This window comes from Cydia fagiglandana, chromosome 15 (assembly GCF_963556715.1).
Source record: "Cydia fagiglandana chromosome 15, ilCydFagi1.1, whole genome shotgun sequence".
NCBI lineage: Eukaryota > Metazoa > Arthropoda > Insecta > Lepidoptera > Tortricidae > Cydia > Cydia fagiglandana.
The window spans coordinates 9,727,691-9,745,010 of NC_085946.1; the positions used below are offsets into that span (position 1 = coordinate 9,727,691).

Genomic DNA, 17,320 nt, shown 5'->3' on the forward strand with positions numbered 1-17,320 from the left:
CTGAAGTAGCATGAAAAATAAGAACCTTTCCGAGAAAATACGATGAGAAAGAATTATTCACTACATCTGAATATTGTACATATATGTACTAAAATAATCCTATTCTAATTACTACATATGGTCACAGATTTATTAAATTAATACTTTTCCAGTTTATTTTTAATATTTTGGGCTTTCCCTCCCAACAGTTTTGGTCAAATCTTTGTACTTAGGCCACTTAGGGTATACTGAAAATTCCTGGACTGGCCACTTAGAAAAAATAAGTCGTCTCATATATCAAAATCCAGAAATTTTCAGTATGGCCCACGTATGAGCGTATATTAATCTTTATATGTTTTGTAAAGTACAGTCGCCATCAGATATATATCGGAGCGGCTAAGGTGTTCACAATATCTGAACAAGCACTCTAACGCCTTGATAATAGAGGCGTGCTCAGATATTTGTGAGCACCGCCACCGTGGCCGCTCCAATATATATCTGATGGCAACTGTACAATAGAGTTTTCGGTTCACAAGGTCAGACCCTGCTATCCCGTAAATAGTGTCATTACTTCAAGTGGCCTGCATTGTTAACTTGTCTGTCCTCTCTCGGGAATACAGACGTGCCAGTGCCTACACAAACGTGAGACCACGATCTTCAGAGAATACTGATAAAAAGCCACAATTTATAATTCTTTAATTACATGTCTATGCCCAGTAATAAAAATAAAAATTGTAATTGTGAAACAATATGTACGTGGAAATTCCAAAGTTTGAAAGATGTTGTTGTTGTGTGCCTCTGCGTTGTGGGATTATAATTTTAGGATATTTAAGTTTGGTAAGTGTTTAACTGCTTCTTACATCTATATTCATGAAAATAATTGTATCAGACAATATGCTTATCTATAATTCTATGTACCTAAACAAAAATATTGAATGTTTTGTAAGTTTTGTGGTATTTAAATTCATTCTGGGTATATTTGATAGAACTTAGCTAAATATACAAACGTAAAGAGTAAATTGTATTTGGTAATTTACTCCCAACGATTGTATTGATAACTATTGCCGTGTTGATTTGTTGAATGCGGTCTATGTTTCAGGGTTTCGCTCTATTTGTCCTCAGCGTGGACGTATATTTCAGCGAAGGCTTTGATCTGTCAAAGCACACGTACGGCGTCTACCGGGGCACCGATTTCTTCGCCGAACGATGGCTCTTCTTTGTCATGTACTGTGTGGAGATCGCCTTTATCGTGGTTTTGCTGACTGGAGTTCATACGGTAATACTCGTATATCTATGTTCCGGTGTTTTTGTTCTAAAGGTGTGTCCAGATCTGGTGAACTTACAGCTTTCGCTTTTCGTAACTACGTAAAGCTTGCAACTAGTCTAGTGAGCCTTTTGTAAACAAACGCATTCACCAGATCAAACCTACTAAGTCATCCTAGACCCGACAAAGTTTCGAGTATACATCCGACAGACTAGCTAGGGACGTGAAACGCGAGAGAGAGGTTAGGGTTAATCGTACCATAGTAAAAGTCTAAGAAAAAAACGTGCCTCCGAAAATAATAAAAATTAAACAACAATTGAAAAAATTAAAGGTCCCCCAAGTCTGTGCCCTGCGGAAGGGTGCCCATGTAGATATTTTGGAATATTCTAAAGCGTGAATTAAACTTAAGTTTTTTTTTCATTGGCAGAGAAACTCTCGGCTAATGCTGGTGTACTACTACTATGGGATCACAACAACCCTGGCGTCGTTGGTTACATTTATTTTTCTGAACGTCCAGGAGCTCCATACCCGCATACCCCTGTACTTAATAGACATCTCCATTATCTTCAGTGCTATCGGTAAGAATACATACAGGAGTTGTGGTTTGAACTGTAGATCAATACTAAAAAAAATGGTCAAAACAAATATCAAACATTTTCACAAAAAATCACGAGAATCGGCTGAAAAATGCGACCGTTTGAATTCGTGTATTTCATTCAATAATATCTCCACTACTACGCATTTAAATTCTACTAAGTAATAGAATTAAAAACGAGTGGTTAATACCACTAGATGCGCAATTTTTATCGCTCGTATTTAAAAAACTAGCATTTTGCCATTTTTCACCGATTTTCGAGTGACGAAATCGAGCGATTTCCCTTCAATACGAATATTATCTCCACTACTAGGCATTTAAATTCTACTAATAATAGAATTGAAAACGAGTGGTCAATACCACTTGGTTCCCAATTTCTCTCTCTCGAATTTTAAAAATAAGCATTCGCCGTTTTTTACAGAATTTCGAGTGACGAAATCGAGCGCTCGAAATTTAAAAATCGGCCCCCTGTAGAGAACAAATGAACAGTCGGAAATAAGAGAGCATCTTTGATTAAGCTGAGACGCTACAAAATTAATATTAAATTGTCTCTTTTGTAATACAATAGCAAAAAGCTTTCAAAATCCTCCTGGTTCTCGTGTAAGCAGTTCTAACAAATATGTTCACTTTTTCAGTGACCCAGTCGTACCTGCTTTTACTAATTCGCAGCGAGCTAGAAAAACCGCGTGAGTCCCTTCGGTTCGTCAACCACCTCGCTGAGGTCTGCGTGCAGCAACCGGCAACCAATGGCCTGAATCTTTTATAACTTTGCGTATGCATTGCTTTATAAACTGTAAGTTTATTTTTAGGCACTTTATACAATTATAAATTATTAAAAAATAATAAATTATGAATTATTATTAAATTTTATTATTTTGTGTATTTGAAAATTATTTTGTTTTTAGGGTTCCGTACCCAAAGGGTAAAACGGGACCCTATTACTAAGACTTCGCTGTCCGTCCGTCCGTCCGTCCGTCTGTCCGTCTGTCTGTCACCAGGCTGTATCTCACGAACCGTGATAGCTAGACAGTTGAAATTTTCACAGATGATGTATTTCTGTTGCCGCTATAACAACAAATACTGAAAACAGAATAAAATAAAGATTTAAATGGGGCTCCCATACAACAAACGTGATTTTTGACCAAAGTTAAGCAACGTCGGGAGGGGTCAGTACTTGGATGGGTGACCGTTTTTTATTTTGCTTTTCTTTTTGTTTTTTTTTTTGCATTATGGTACGGAACCCTTCGTGCGCGAGTCCGACTCGCACTTGCCCGGTTTTTTTTTTCTTAATTGCTCTTTAAATATTGAAGAAAGAGAGCAGGAAAATACTGCATACATACCCTTACCCTTTAAATATACGAGTATGCACTTCGTTAACTCCTTTTTATCGCTACGTAGCTAAATATGGCGATTACTGACAAGTCTTCCTTCTTTTCGTGACCCCAGTTTGGAACAATGTTCGTCAACCACCTAACTACAATCAACAACCTTAGTTTTTTTTTATAAATAACCACGTCAATTACCTACGAGAAGATTGAACGTGACGAAAACCCCGCGCTGCTCTTCGTTAACCACGTATCTACGTACAACAATCAACAGTTCTTTATGAACAACTACATCAACTAGGTAAGCAAGGCCTGAAGATTGGCAAAAACCCCGCGAGTTGCCTTAGTTTAATTTAACCACTTAGATCTAAGTACCATGACGCTCCGCGATTGATGCGTCATTTAGGGTCCCAGATAAATTGGTTGTTCAATACTTTACGCTATAGAATTTCCAATTTAGCAAGAACCCTAAATGGCATAGCAATCCCGTGTGGTGAGGTGACTACATAACCCATGTACAAAATGTACATTGACAAGAATAAGTATAGTTTTACCCCTTTTGGTGTAGAAGCACTCGGCCCGTGGGGTCCCGGTGCTCTAAAATCTTTCGGCGCATTAGCAAAGAGGCTGGTGGATGTAACTAGGGACCGTAGAGCTGGCAGCTTCCTCGTACAACGCATAAGCATTGCAATTCAGCGTGGTAATGCTGCCAGCGTCTACGGTACCTTGCCGAGGGGCGATTTTTTATTGTAGTTTAGGTTTTATTTTTATTAATTTAGTATAATTTTAGTTTATAAGTTTTTATACAACATAAATAAAGAGACGTATTCAGATGTAATTACTTCCAAAATATTTAAATTCGGCAGCCCTTCTCAATTAACAACTACGTCAACCGTCATGGGAATATGACAGAACCGTATATAAGTCGCTGCGCTACTTCAACCACCCAAAGCCTACACTTGTAAAATATGATATCTAAATAAATTATAGGTACCTATTAGGTATATTTTCCTTCCTTTGTGTGCATTTGCAGGATTTGGCGCTTTAAGCAGTCCAATTTTATCGTCGCGTCAGTAAATAAGATAATTAGGTACTAAGTACTAACAAGCCAGTTGTCATAATATCTTCCTTTATGACCTCAGTTCACAGAAAGCAGCGAGTAAACAAGTTGTGCAATATACTCTGGATATTCCTTTTTATATCTGTAGAAATTAATCGGCGAAAATAATGAGAATGAGATATCTTATAATTTTATTAAAGTAAAAACAAAAATGCGTTTAGAAATACCAACTTTTACAAGATGTTGTTGCTGATTCCCATTACGTTGCGGAATCATCATTCTGAGATACTTGAGCTTGGTAGTACGTCAATATTTTTATATATTTTTTTTTACCTCGTTTAACTCAAATAGCTGTTAAATAACGTTTAACTTAACAGAAATATTATAAAGACAATAGAAGAGGAGTACTAATTGGACATCTGTTACGACACGGCCTGTTCCTGAAGAACATCATAGAAGGAAAAATAGAGGGAGAAGATGAGACCGACCGAGAATAAATTATTTCAACCAAATAAAAGAAAAGGTTCAGGTCGTGTCTTACCAGAAGGTTAAGGAGTTGGCAGAGAACCGCACGAGTTGGAGATTGCTCCACCGACAAGAGCGCAGCTCTTAAATATATTATAAAGAAAAAGAGAGCTATTAAATAAGTAAATAATAAATAAGTACCGTTGACATTACGATAGTATGAAATATTAAAATAATGACAGACAGTTGCAATGTTTATTATTCTTAATTGTTTGCTTCTCATTTAAATAGTGTATGTGTTCTTTATCTTTTCAAGTTTTTGCAGTTTTTGCAATTTTGGTGGAATCGCACATGCCACATGATACATTGACCTTATTCAGAGGTGCAAGTTTCTCTGTTCAAAAATGGTTATCAATTTTCTTGTATTATATTGAAATTGTATTTGTATTAATACCGCTGGCTGGCTCATACGGTTCGTCTATTGAATTATTATAATAAATAACTACCTAAGTATATACAGGGTGATTTTGATATGTATGACCAAAGTAAAGGGCGAATATGTACCTAGACCCTGAAACCCCGAAATCGCGAAGTAAATCAGCGTTTATAACCATGTACATATAGTATGTTTTATAACCGTAAAGTACAATAGAGTTTTCGGTTCACAAGGTCAGACCCTGTTACCCGGTAAATAGTGTCATTACTTCAAGTGGCCTGCATTGTTAACTTGTCTGTCCTCTCTCGGGAATACAGACGTGCCAGTGCCTACACAAACGTCAGACCACGATCTTCAGGGAATACGGAGAATACTGATAAAAGCTGCTATTTATAGTTCTTTAATTACATGTCTATGCCCAGTAATAAAAATAAAAATTGTAATTGTGAAACAATATGTACGTGGAAATTCCAAAGTTTGAAAGATGTTGTTGTTGTGTGCCTCTGCGTTGTGGGATTATAATTTTAGGATATTTAAGTTTGGTAAGTGTTTAACTGCTTCTTACATCTATATTCATGAAAATAATTGTATCAGACAATATGCTTATCTATAATTCTATGTACCTAAACAAAAATATTGAATGTTTTGTAAGTTTTGTGGTATTTAAATTCATTCTTGGGTACCTATATTTGATATAACTTAGCTAAATATACAAACGTAAAGAGTTAATTGTATTAGGTAATTTACTCCCAACGATTGTATTGATAACTATTGCCGTGTTGATTTGTTGAATGCGGTCTATGTTTCAGGGTTTCGCTCTATTTGTCCTCAGCGTGGACGTATATTTCAGCGAAGGCTTCGATCTGTCAACGCACACGTACGGCGTCTACCGAGGCACCGATTTCTTCGCCGAACGATGGCTCTTCTTCGTCATGTACTGTGTGGAGATCGCCTTTATCGTGGTTTTGCTGATTGGGGTTCATACGGTAATACTCGTAAATCTATGTTCCGGCGTTTTTGTTCTAAAGGTGTGTCCAGATCTGGCGAACTTACAGCTTTCTCTTTTCGTAACTAGGTACGTAAAGTTTGCAACTAGTCTAGTGAGCCTTTTGTAAACAAACGTATACGCAGCGCGTAAAGCGCGTTCACCAGATCAAACGCACTTAGTCATCCTAGACCCGACAAAGTTCATACTAGACTAGCTAGGGACGTGAAACGCGAGAGAGAGGTTAGGGTTAATCGTACCATAGTTAAAGTCTAAGAAAAAAACGTGCCTCCGAAAATAATAAAAATTAAACAACAATAGAAAAAATGAAAGGTCCCCCAAGTCTGTGCCCTGCGGAAGGGTGCCATGTATTTTGGAATATTCTAAAGCGTGAATTAAACTTAAGTTTTTTTTTTCATTGGCAGAGAAACTCTCGGCTAATGCTGGTGTACTACTACTATGGGATCACAACAACCCTGGCGTCGTTGGTTACATTTATTTTTCTGAACGTCCAGGAGCTCCATACCCGCATACCACTGTACTTAATAGACATCTCCATTATCTTCAGTGCTATCGGTAAGAATACATACAAGAGTTGTGGTCTGAACTGTAGATCAATACTAAAAAAAAAGGTCAAAAACAAATAAGTATCAAACATTTTCACAAAAAATCACGGGAATCGGCTGAAAAATGCGACCGTTTGAATTCGTGTATTTCATTCAATAATATCTCCACTACTACGCATTTAAATTCTACTAATAGAATTAAAAACAAGTGGTTAATACCACTAGATTCCAAATTTTTATCGCTCGTATTTAAAAAACTAGCATTTTGCCATTTTTCACCGATTTTCGAGTGACGAAATCGAGCGATTTCGTGTGGCCCCCTTCAATACGAATATTATCTCCACTACTAGGCATTTAAATTCTACTAATTATAGAATTGAAAACGAGTGGTGAATACCACTTGGTTCCCAATTTCTCTCACTCGAATTTTAAAAATAAGCATTTCGCCGTTTTTTACAGAATTTAGAGTGACGAAATCGAGCGCTCGGAGAACAATCGAACAGTCGGAAATATGAAAGCATTTTTGATTAAGCTGAGATGCTACAAAATTAATATTAAATTGTCTCTTTTGTAATACAATAGCAAAAAGCTTTCAAAATCCTCCTGGTTCTCGTGTAAGCAGTTCTAACAAATATGTTCACTTTTTCAGTGACCCAGTCGTACCTGCTTTTACTAATTCGCAGCGAGCTAGAAAAACCGCGTGAGTCCCTTCGGTTCGTCAACCACCTCGCTGAGGTCTGCGTGCAGCAACCGGCAACCAATGGCCTGAATCTTTTATAACTTTGCGTATGCATTGCTTTATAAACTGTAAGTTTATTTTTAGGCACTTTATACAATTATAAATTATTAAAAAATAATAAATTATGAATTATTATTAAATTTTATTATTTTGTGTATTTGAAAAATATTTTGTTTTATTCTTAATTTCTCTTTTAAACATTGAAGAAAGAGAGCAGGAAAATACTGCATACTTACCCTTACCCTTTAAATACACTTCGTTAACTCCTTTTTATCGCTACGTAGCTAAATATGGCGATTACCTGACAAGTCTTCCTTCTTTTCGTGACCCCAGTTTGGAACAATGTTCGTTAACCACCTAACTACAATCAACAACCTTAGTTTTTTTTATAAATAACCACGTCAATTACCTACGAGAAGATTGAACGTGACAAAAACCCCGCGCTGCTCTTCGTTAACCACGTATCTACGTACAACAATCAACAGTTCTTTATGAACAACTACATCAACTAGGTAAGCAAGGCCTGAAGATTGGCAAAAACCCCGCGAGTTGCCTTAGTTTAATTTAACCACTTAGATCTACGTACCATGACGCTCCGCGATTGTTGCGTCATTTAGGGTCCCAGATAAATTGGTTGTTGAATACTTTTAGTCATGGTGGTAGATCGGGCTGGCAAGCTGACAGGTTCCCATGAAATCCAGGGTATTGATAGGGTAAATAGCTTTACTTATCTGGGATCTCAGATAAACAATGATGGAAGCTGCGTTCCCGAGATCAAGCGCCGAATCGCAATGGCTAAAGACGCCATGACGCGCCTTCAGGTTATCTGGAAAAACCGTAGTATAAGCTTTCATACGAAAACCCGCCTGGTCAGAGCCTTGGTCTTTCCCATCTTCATGTACGGAGTAGAGACATGGACAATACTGGCAAGAGAGAGACAAAGAATCGACGCATTCGAAATGTGGTGCTGGAGGCGAATGCTTAGGATACCGTGGACGGCCAAGCGCACAAATGCGTCTATTCTTTCCCAACTGGGCATCAAAACACGTTTGTCCACCATCTGCCGACATCGGTTGCTGGCATACTTTGGCCATGTAATGCGAAGAGGTGCTGAGAGTCTCGAGAAACTGGTCGTGATTGGTGGAGTGGAAGGCAAGAGAGGTCGCGGTCGCTCGCCAACCAGGTGGACAGACCAAGTTAGAGAAGCCACTTCCTCGAGCAAGTTCCATCAAGCAGTGAGGGCAACAATGGATCGAGACCGATGGAGACAGCTGATCAAGGATGTGAAACATAGTGATCACGATCCTCAGGAATGAGGGAACGACTGAAGAGAGAGAGAATACTTTACGCTATAGAATTTCCAATTTAGCAAGAACCCTAAATGGCATAACAATCCCGTGTGGTGAGGTGACTACATAACCCATGTACAAAATGTACATTAACAAGAATATAGTTTTACCCCTTTTGGTGTAGAAGCACTCGGCCCGTGGGGTCCCGGTGCTCTAAAATCTTTCGGCGCATTAGCAAAGAGGCTGGTGGATGTAACTAGGGACCGTAGGGCTGGCAGCTTCCTCGTACAACGCATAAGCATTGCAATTCAGCGAGGTAATGCTGCCAGCGTCTACGGTACCTTGCCGAGGGGCGATTTTTTATTGTAGTTTAGGTTTTATTTTTATTAATTTAGTATAATTTTAGTTTATAAGTTTTTATACAACATAAATAAAGAGACGTATTCAGATGTAATTACTTCCAAAATATTTAAATTCGGCAGCCCTTCTCAATTAACAACTACGTCAACCGTCATGGGAATATGACAGAACCGTAAGTCGCTGCGCTACATCAACCACCCAAAGCCTACACTTATAAAATATGATATCAAAATAAATTATACCTAGTAAGTATATTTTCCTTCCTTTGTGTGCAATTGCAGGAATTGGCGCTTTAAGCAGTCCAATTTTATCGTCGCGAGAGTAAATAAGATAATTAGGTCCTAAGTTTTATATTAAAGGAAAAAATGGAAAAATTACGCTTCCGGCAGGACTTGAACCCGCAACCTCCGCAATCCGTGCGTTAGCTCTACAAACAAACATAACAAAAATATTGAATGTTTTAAAATTGGATTACGGAGGTTGCGGGTTCAAGTCCTGCCGGAAGCGTAATTTTTCATTTTTTCCTTTTATATAAAATTTTGAATATCGCTCGCAGACGTATCTGCATGTTTAAAAATTGATTTAGGTACTAAGTAGTAAGTACCTACTAACAAGCCAGTTGTCATATCTTCCTTTATGACCTCCGTTCACAGAAAGCAGCGAGTAAACAAGTTGTGCAATATACTCTGGATATTCCTTTTTTATATCTGTAAAAATTAATCGGCGAAAATAATGAGAATGAGATATCTTATAATTTTATTAAAGTAAAAACAAAAATGCGTTTAGAAATACCAACTTTTACAAGATGTTGTTGCTGATTCCCTTTACGTTGCGGAATCATCATTCTGAGATACTTGAGCTTGGTAGTACGTCAATATTTTTATAATTTTTTTTTTAACTCGTTTAACTCAAATAGCTGTTAAATAACGTTTAACTTAAAAGAAATATATATAAAGACAATAGAAGAGGAGTACTAATTGGACATCTGTTACGACACGGCCTGTTCCTGAAGAACATCATAGAAGGAAAAATAGAGGGAAAGAGAAGATGAGACCGACCGAGAATAAATTATTTCAACCAAATAAAAGAAAAGGTTCAGGTCGTGTCATGTCATACCACAAGGTTAAGGAGTTGGCAGAGAACCGCACGAGTTGGAGATTGCTCCACCGATAAGAGCGCAGCTCTTAAATATATTATAAAGAAGAAGAGAGCTGTTAAATAAGTAAATATTAAATAAGTACCGTTGACATTACGATAGTATGAAATATTAAAATAATGACAGACAGTTGCAATGTTTATTATTCTTAATTGTTTGCTTGCTCATTTAAATAGTGTATGTGTTCTTTATCTTTTCAAGTTTTTGCAGTTTTTGCAATTTTGGTGGAATCACAGATGACGCATGATACATTGACCTTATTCAGAGGTGCAAGTTTCTCTGTTCAAAAATGGTTATCAATTTTCTTGTATTGTATTGAAATTGTATTTGTATTAATACCGCTGGCTGGCTCATACGGTTCGTTTATTGAATTATTATAATAAATAACTACCTAAGTATATACAGGGTGATTTTGATATGCATGACCAAAGTAAAGGGCGAATATGTACCTAGAGCCTGAAACCCCGAAATCGCGAAGTAAATCAGCGTTTACAACCGTACCATTGTAAAGTACAATAGAGTTTTCGGTTCACAAGGTCAGACCCTGTTACCCGGTAAATAGTGTCATTACTTCAAGTGGCCTGCATTGTTAACTTGTGTTGTCCTCTCGGGAATACAGACGTGCCAGTGCCTACACAAACGTCAGACTACGATCTTCAGAGAATACGGAGAATACTGATAAAAAGCTAGTATTTATAGTTCTTTAATTACATGTCTATGCCCAGTGATAAAAATAAAAATTGTAATTGTGAAACAATATGTACGTGGAAATTCCAAAGTTTGAAAGATGTTGTTGTTGTGTGCCTCTGCGTTGTGGGATTATAATTTTAGGATATTTAAGTTTGGTAAGTGTTTAACTGCTTCTTACATCTATATTCATGAAAATAATTGTATCAGACAATATGCTTATCTATAATTCTATGTACCTAAACAAAAATATTGAATGTTTTGTAAGTTTTGTGGTATTTAATTTCATTATTGGGTATATTTGATAGAACTTAGCTAAATATACAAACGTAAAGAGTTAATTGTATTAGGTAATTTACTCCCAACGATTGTGTGAACGGGTGTCATTCTGAATCCCTAACAACGTTTGTCCTAAAGTCACATGCTCTAACGATCAATTGTCATAACGATTATTTTCCATAATGTAAGGTTCTGAAAAATGGTTACGTTTTAGAACTTGCTGCCACAAAAGTAGGTTAGGTTAGGGTTAGAACTGCGACCCTTGCAAAAAATAAAATATGCTTAATAACATTAGGATAATTAATCAATAATTAGGGTAACAAAATTAGGGATTTTAGTGTTAGGACAACTGATCATTATGACAAACAATATTAGGGAATGCAAAGATAGGAGAAAAGACTTTAGGGATTCAGATATGGATCCATTGTAACTATGGTCGTGTTGATTTGTTGAATGCGATCTATGTTTCAGGGTTTCGCTCTATTTGCCCTCAGCATGGACGTACATTTCAGCCAAGGCTTCGATCTGTCGACGCACACTTTCGGCGTCTACCGAGGCAGCGCTTTCTTCGCCGAACGATGGCTCTTCTTCGTCATGTACTGTGTGGAGATCGCTTTTATCGTAGTCTTGCTGATTGGGGTTCATATGGTAATACTCTTACGTTTATCTATGTTCCGGTGTTTTTGTTCTAAAGGTGTGTCTAGATCTGGCGAATGTACCTACCTAATGTATCGAAAGATGGCAGGTATTTCACTGTGACTACAAAATTTACTTTGACAATACACCTCTATACTAAATTGTCTTTGATCGTACCGTAAATGAGAGCTGAATACGCCGCGTTAATATTTTGGAATATTCTAAAGCATGAATCAAACTTAAGTTTTTTTTTTAATTTGCAGAGAAACTCTCGGCTAATGCTGGTGTACTACTACTATGGGATCACAACGACCCTGGCGTCGTTGGCTACATTTATGTTTGTGAACGTCCAAGAGTTCCATGCTCACTTACCGCTGTACTTAATAGACATCACCATTATCTTCAGTGCTATCGGTAAGAATATATACAGGAGTTGTGGTCTGAGCTGTAGAACTCACAAGGCCTCCATAGCTCAAATATTTTGAAAAAACAAAAAAAAAAAACAAATATGGTCAAAAACATAGGTATCTAACATTTTCACAAAATTTCACGAGAATCGGCTGAAAAATGCAACCAGGGAAGCGATTTTTTGAACTTCGTGTAGCTCCCTTGAGTATTTTATTTCCACTATCTAGGTACTAGGCATTTAAATTCTACTAACTAATAGAATTGAAACGAGTGGTCAATACCACTCGGTTCCCAATTTCTCTCGCTCTAATTTTAAAATCAAGCATTTCGCCGTTTTAGACAGATTTTCGAGTGACGAAATCGAGCGCTCGAAATTCTAAAATCGGCCCCTGTAGGTAGAGGAGAACAAATGAATCCATCGAAAATACGAAAGCATTTTTGATTAAGCTGAGATGCTACAAAAATAATGATAGGATTTCATTCTTTATGTTATATGTAATAGCAAAAGGCTTTCAACCTCCTAGTTCTCGTGTAAGCAATTTTAACAAATATGTTCACTTTTTCAGTGACCCAGTCGTACCTGCTTTTACTAATTCGCAGCGAGCTAGAAAAACCGCGTGAGTCCCTTCGGTTCGTCAACCACCTCGCTGAGGTCTGCGTGCAGCAACCGGCAACCAACGGCCTGAATCCTTTATAACTTTACGTATGCTGTATATCCGCTTTATAGACTGTATGTTCATTTTTACGCACTTTATACAAATATTTGCAAAAAAAAATTGTTTTATTCTTAATTGGTTTTTTAAATATTGAAGTAAGAGAGAGCAGGAAAATATGTACTACTCTACTCGTACATTAATGAGTCATCTCTAACGTGTCAATCTAAGAGCGCGGTGCGCGTTCCAGGAATCGAGGGTAAATCTATATCCTCATGACCTTTATATAAGTATACGAGTATGCAGTTCGCAAAGTCAATTTTATCGCTACATCGGAAAATATGCCGATTACTTACAAGTGGCCAGTATCCACCCTTCCTTTCGTGACCTCAGTTTGGAACAATGTTCGTCAACCACCTAACTGAAATTTTCGTTACAACCTATCTACAATCAACAACCTTAGGTTTTTATGAATAACCGCGGAATTACATACCTACGATACGAGAAGCTTGAACATGACGAAAACCTTCGTCAACCAGCTATCTACGTAAAATAACCTTAGTTTTTCATGAACAACTATATCAACTAGGTAGTTAAGCCCATGTACGATTAACAACTACGTCAACAGTTATGGGAATTTAATAATAGCGCTACATCAACCACCCAAAGCCTACTCTTGTAAATATGATATCAAAATAAATGTTTGTTAATTACATACAATATATATACAGTGGTACTACTAAAAGAAATAAATTATACCTAGAAGGTATATTTTTCTGCTTTTGTGTGCAATTGCCGGAATCAGCTCTTTAAGAAGTCCAATTTTATCATCGCGTCAGTAAATAAGATAATTCGCTAATAACAAGCCAGTTGTCATATCTTCCTCAATGACCTCAGTTCACAGAAAGCAGCGAATAAACAAGCTGTGCATATACACTCTGGATATTCCTTTTTTATATTATATTTGTAGAAATTAATCGGGGAAAATAATGAGAAAAATCTTATAATTTTATGCAAATAAGGAAATATTGTATTGTCAAGTTATTTTTAAATATAATATAACAAAAATGCGTATTGAAATACCAACTTGTACAAGATGTTGTTGCTGTTTCCCTTTGCGTCGCGGAATCATTATTCTGGGATACTTGAGCTTGGTACGTCAATAATTTTATATTTTAAGTATTATCAGACTTAAAGGACTCCAGTTCCCACATGTAAACACTAGAGGCTCGGACATTGCTCGGATAGCACTAGTGTTAATGTAATAAACTAGTGTCGGGTGGCCCTGACGCCCCGGCCCCGGAACGGCCCGGTCACGGTGGCGCTCTTGACAGCTCCTGTATCGGCTCGCTCCGGCCCGCCCCGGTCCGGCCACGGCCCGGTCTAGCCTGAGTCATCCTTTACTCGTTTGACTCAAATAGCTGTTAATTATGTAAATATTTAACCTTTTAACCGCCAGCAATTTTTGATCGAGCGTGCTCGTGTCGCCACCGACAGTAATTGTACCACGCAGAGTAAGGTTGGCATAGTTGCGGGAGTTATAAATGTGCTGTAAAAACCAAATCAGATCTATGCCTTATTTATCAGACTGTGGCGAAATGAGTTGGATATGTAATGTCTTATATATCAGACTGTGGCGGTTAAAGGGTTAAATAAGCACCGTTGACATTACGATTGTATGAAATATTAAAATAATGATAGACAGTTGAAATGTTTTTTATTCTTAATTGTTTGGTTGCTCATTTAAATACTGTGTGTTTTCTTTATATTTTCAGGTTTTTGCAGTTTTTGTAATTTGGGTGGAATCACAGACGACACATGATACATTGGTCTTATACAAAGGTGGAAGTTTCCTTGTTCAAAAATGGTTGACAATTTTCTTGTATTGTATTGAAATTGTATTTGTATTAATACTGCTGGCTGGAGCTCATACGGTTCGTCTATTGAATTACTATATACTAAATACTTAACTACTTAAGTATGTACAGGATGGTTTTGTTATGTATGACCAAAGTAAAAGGCGAATATGTAAGTAGAGCCTGAAATTCTGAAATCGCGAAAAAAATCATGTTTTCATGGAAACCATTAATATATGACTCGTCAAAAGCAGCTGTGATTTCTATTTTCGGGATTAGCCTAATTGGTAGTTAATGTGGTTTAGTATGGCCTATCAATTCAAATTGCAAACACACTCGGTTACATGTTATAAAATAACCTTGCGTATTAACAGGCGTATTAGGGAAACGAGATAATTGCAAGATTAGAGACGAACTAGAAATTTTTGGGATCTACATTAGATATTGACTAGATGTGACTTGGATATCTAAGTCATAACTTGTGGAAATCGTTCAAGAGGGCGTCCAGAATCGCGGAAACGTCAAATTTGACATATCTACCTTACAAATATCTTTAAATTATCCATATCGTAGCTTCTTGATGTCTAATAGATATCTAATTCATTTTCCGCATCGAGCCGTTAGTCTATGCGGGATTTCATCCTGCATCCTTCGGCTTCACCAACGCGTTTTGTCTCATTTTAGGGGAGACCTAACCTACTTCGTGTGTAATATTTCTACGGTATAACGACCACTGCGGCTGCGCTGGCCGTCTATCTGATCACTATGCCGAGGAGGAATCAACCCTTCTACAGCTACTACGTTATTGACATATGCACTATGTTTGCTGGGCTCGGTAAGAATAGGCATGAATTTATACATACATAATTCGTGTTTAATCGTATTTCGTAGGTATTATTCAATCGGGTATTTGACTGTATTTAAAATAAATTATTTTACATCATGCAAGAAATAAAGCACCAGGAGATTAATAGAGAAACGCGAAGTATTTATTTTTAGACACAATTTATATTGTAATACCCGTATACATTTATAAAGAGTAGGTAATTTGATTCCGACGTCGAATGGTAGTGTTTCATATAAATTCGACGGCATTTGACTACCTACTAGTTAAATCACTTTCTTTTTAGAACTGTCAAAACGATTTTGCTACTATGGAATTTACAGTGAAACCTGGTTAATTGGCACCTGGATAAATGGAAAACCTCAATAATTGCAACCAAAAGTCCGGTCCCGGTCCCTAGAGACCAAAAGGCCTCTATAATTGAAATTTTGGAACCTCTATAATTGCAATCTAGATTTTTGTGCTTTTCGTAATTTTGCCTCTGTAATTGACCACATCGCAACTTAAGACCTCTATAATTGACACTGTGCTAAAAAAATCCGTTATTTTTGCTCTTGTTTTTACCTCTATTATTGAAACGAGTCTTACTTCTTACCTCTGTAATTGAAATAATGTAGTTGTAGACAGCATAAACAATATTTGAATAGCAATGATCATTTTATTTATATCTCCATCCAGAATTCAATTTATTTATTGGGTATCTATAAACAGCCTGTAGTAGGTGAAATAGTTTTGATCAATAAAAAACAAAGTATGTTTTTTTTACATTCTAATAAAACTTTCTTCTACAATTCAAGGGATTTTTTTAAACCCAAATGATAAGAAAAGAAAGTGGTAATTAATGTAGTGTAAAAGTGCAAGTATAGACAGAAGCAATATATAGACCAGAAACACAAAACATAAGCGTGTAAATCTACTTTAAATGTTTATTTGCACCTCCATAAAAGAAATCTGTCAGAACGCAACCTCTATTAATGAAAACCTCTATAATTGACACAACGCTTTTATGAACCTCGTTAATTGGCACGACCTGCTTAAATGAAAAACCTGGTTAATTGACAAAAACTGGCCGGTCCCTTGAGATTGCAATTATCCAGGTTCCACTGTATATAAAACCCTAGCATGTGACGTCACAATCAAATTACCTACTCCTTATAGTTTTATACGGGTTTTAAAATAGAAATAGTGACTAAAAATAACTCCTGTCTACGTTGCTCTATTAATCTTCTGGTGGTTCAGGCATGGTGTAAAATAATTTATTTTAAATGCAGTCAAATACCCTATGCTTCCTCAAATGAAGGTCGGTAAGCAACTAATTTACATATTATTTGTCCAGTGACACAAGTATACCTACTTCTCCTGATACGCAGCGAGCTACAGAAACTCCGCGGCGCCCATCGCGTTAACCACCTAACTGAAGTTTGACGGCAACTTGCTGCACGGCTCGATTCGGAAAATGAATTAGATTTCTACTAGACTTCAACAAGTTACGATACGGATAATTTAAAGATATTTGTAAGATAGATATGTCAAATTTGACGTTTCCGCGATTCTGGAGGTCCTCTTGAACGATTTCGGCAAGTTATGACTTATTGTTAGATATCCAAGTCACATCTAGTCGATATCTAATGTAGATCTAGTTGATCTCTAAATCGTCTCAAGATCTTGTGATTATCTCGAAATCCGAACAGGCCTGTTATTTCGGCATCTACAATATCACCATTACACGACCTTCACG

General features: G+C 37.0%; 2 protein-coding genes and 1 long non-coding RNA gene across 3 annotated transcripts; all 3 read left to right on the forward strand.

Moving 5' to 3' along the window:
- Positions 1 to 603: 603 nt before the first annotated feature.
- Positions 604 to 2,619, forward strand: LOC134671091 (uncharacterized). Its single transcript, XM_063528874.1, has 4 exons — positions 604 to 816; positions 1,079 to 1,255; positions 1,671 to 1,821; positions 2,474 to 2,619. The coding sequence occupies exons 1-4, from the start codon at positions 730 to 732 to the stop codon at positions 2,602 to 2,604; spliced, it is 546 nt and encodes a 181-aa protein (XP_063384944.1). The 5' UTR covers positions 604 to 729; the 3' UTR covers positions 2,605 to 2,619.
- Positions 2,620 to 5,427: 2,808 nt separating this feature from the next.
- On the forward strand, positions 5,428 to 12,986 carry LOC134671585 (uncharacterized). Its single transcript, XM_063529444.1, has 7 exons — positions 5,428 to 5,666; positions 5,934 to 6,110; positions 6,535 to 6,685; positions 7,325 to 7,446; positions 11,657 to 11,833; positions 12,085 to 12,235; positions 12,796 to 12,986. The coding sequence occupies exons 1-7, from the start codon at positions 5,580 to 5,582 to the stop codon at positions 12,924 to 12,926; spliced, it is 996 nt and encodes a 331-aa protein (XP_063385514.1). The 5' UTR covers positions 5,428 to 5,579; the 3' UTR covers positions 12,927 to 12,986.
- Positions 12,987 to 13,794: 808 nt separating this feature from the next.
- Positions 13,795 to 17,122, forward strand: LOC134671092 (uncharacterized). The gene is made up of 4 exons (XR_010099173.1): positions 13,795 to 14,036; positions 14,658 to 14,816; positions 15,423 to 15,573; positions 16,919 to 17,122. It is a non-coding gene; the product is annotated as an uncharacterized LOC134671092 (long non-coding RNA).
- The last annotated feature ends 198 nt before the right edge of the window (positions 17,123 to 17,320 follow it).

Excerpts from the sequence above, each read along its gene's own strand:
- LOC134671091 (XM_063528874.1), top strand. The coding sequence starts at position 730 with ATGTACGTGGAAATTCCAAAGTTTGAAAGATGTTGTTGTTGTGTGCCT. Across the intron at positions 817-1,078 it reads TTTTAGGATATTTAAGTTTG|GGTTTCGCTCTATTTGTCCT; the intron begins GTAAGTGTTTAA and ends TCTATGTTTCAG. Across the intron at positions 1,822-2,473 it reads CATTATCTTCAGTGCTATCG|TGACCCAGTCGTACCTGCTT; the intron begins GTAAGAATACAT and ends TCACTTTTTCAG.
- LOC134671585 (XM_063529444.1), top strand. The coding sequence starts at position 5,580 with ATGTACGTGGAAATTCCAAAGTTTGAAAGATGTTGTTGTTGTGTGCCT. Across the intron at positions 7,447-11,656 it reads CGGCAACCAATGGCCTGAAT|GGTTTCGCTCTATTTGCCCT; the intron begins CTTTTATAACTT and ends TCTATGTTTCAG. Across the intron at positions 11,834-12,084 it reads TGCTGATTGGGGTTCATATG|AGAAACTCTCGGCTAATGCT; the intron begins GTAATACTCTTA and ends TTTAATTTGCAG.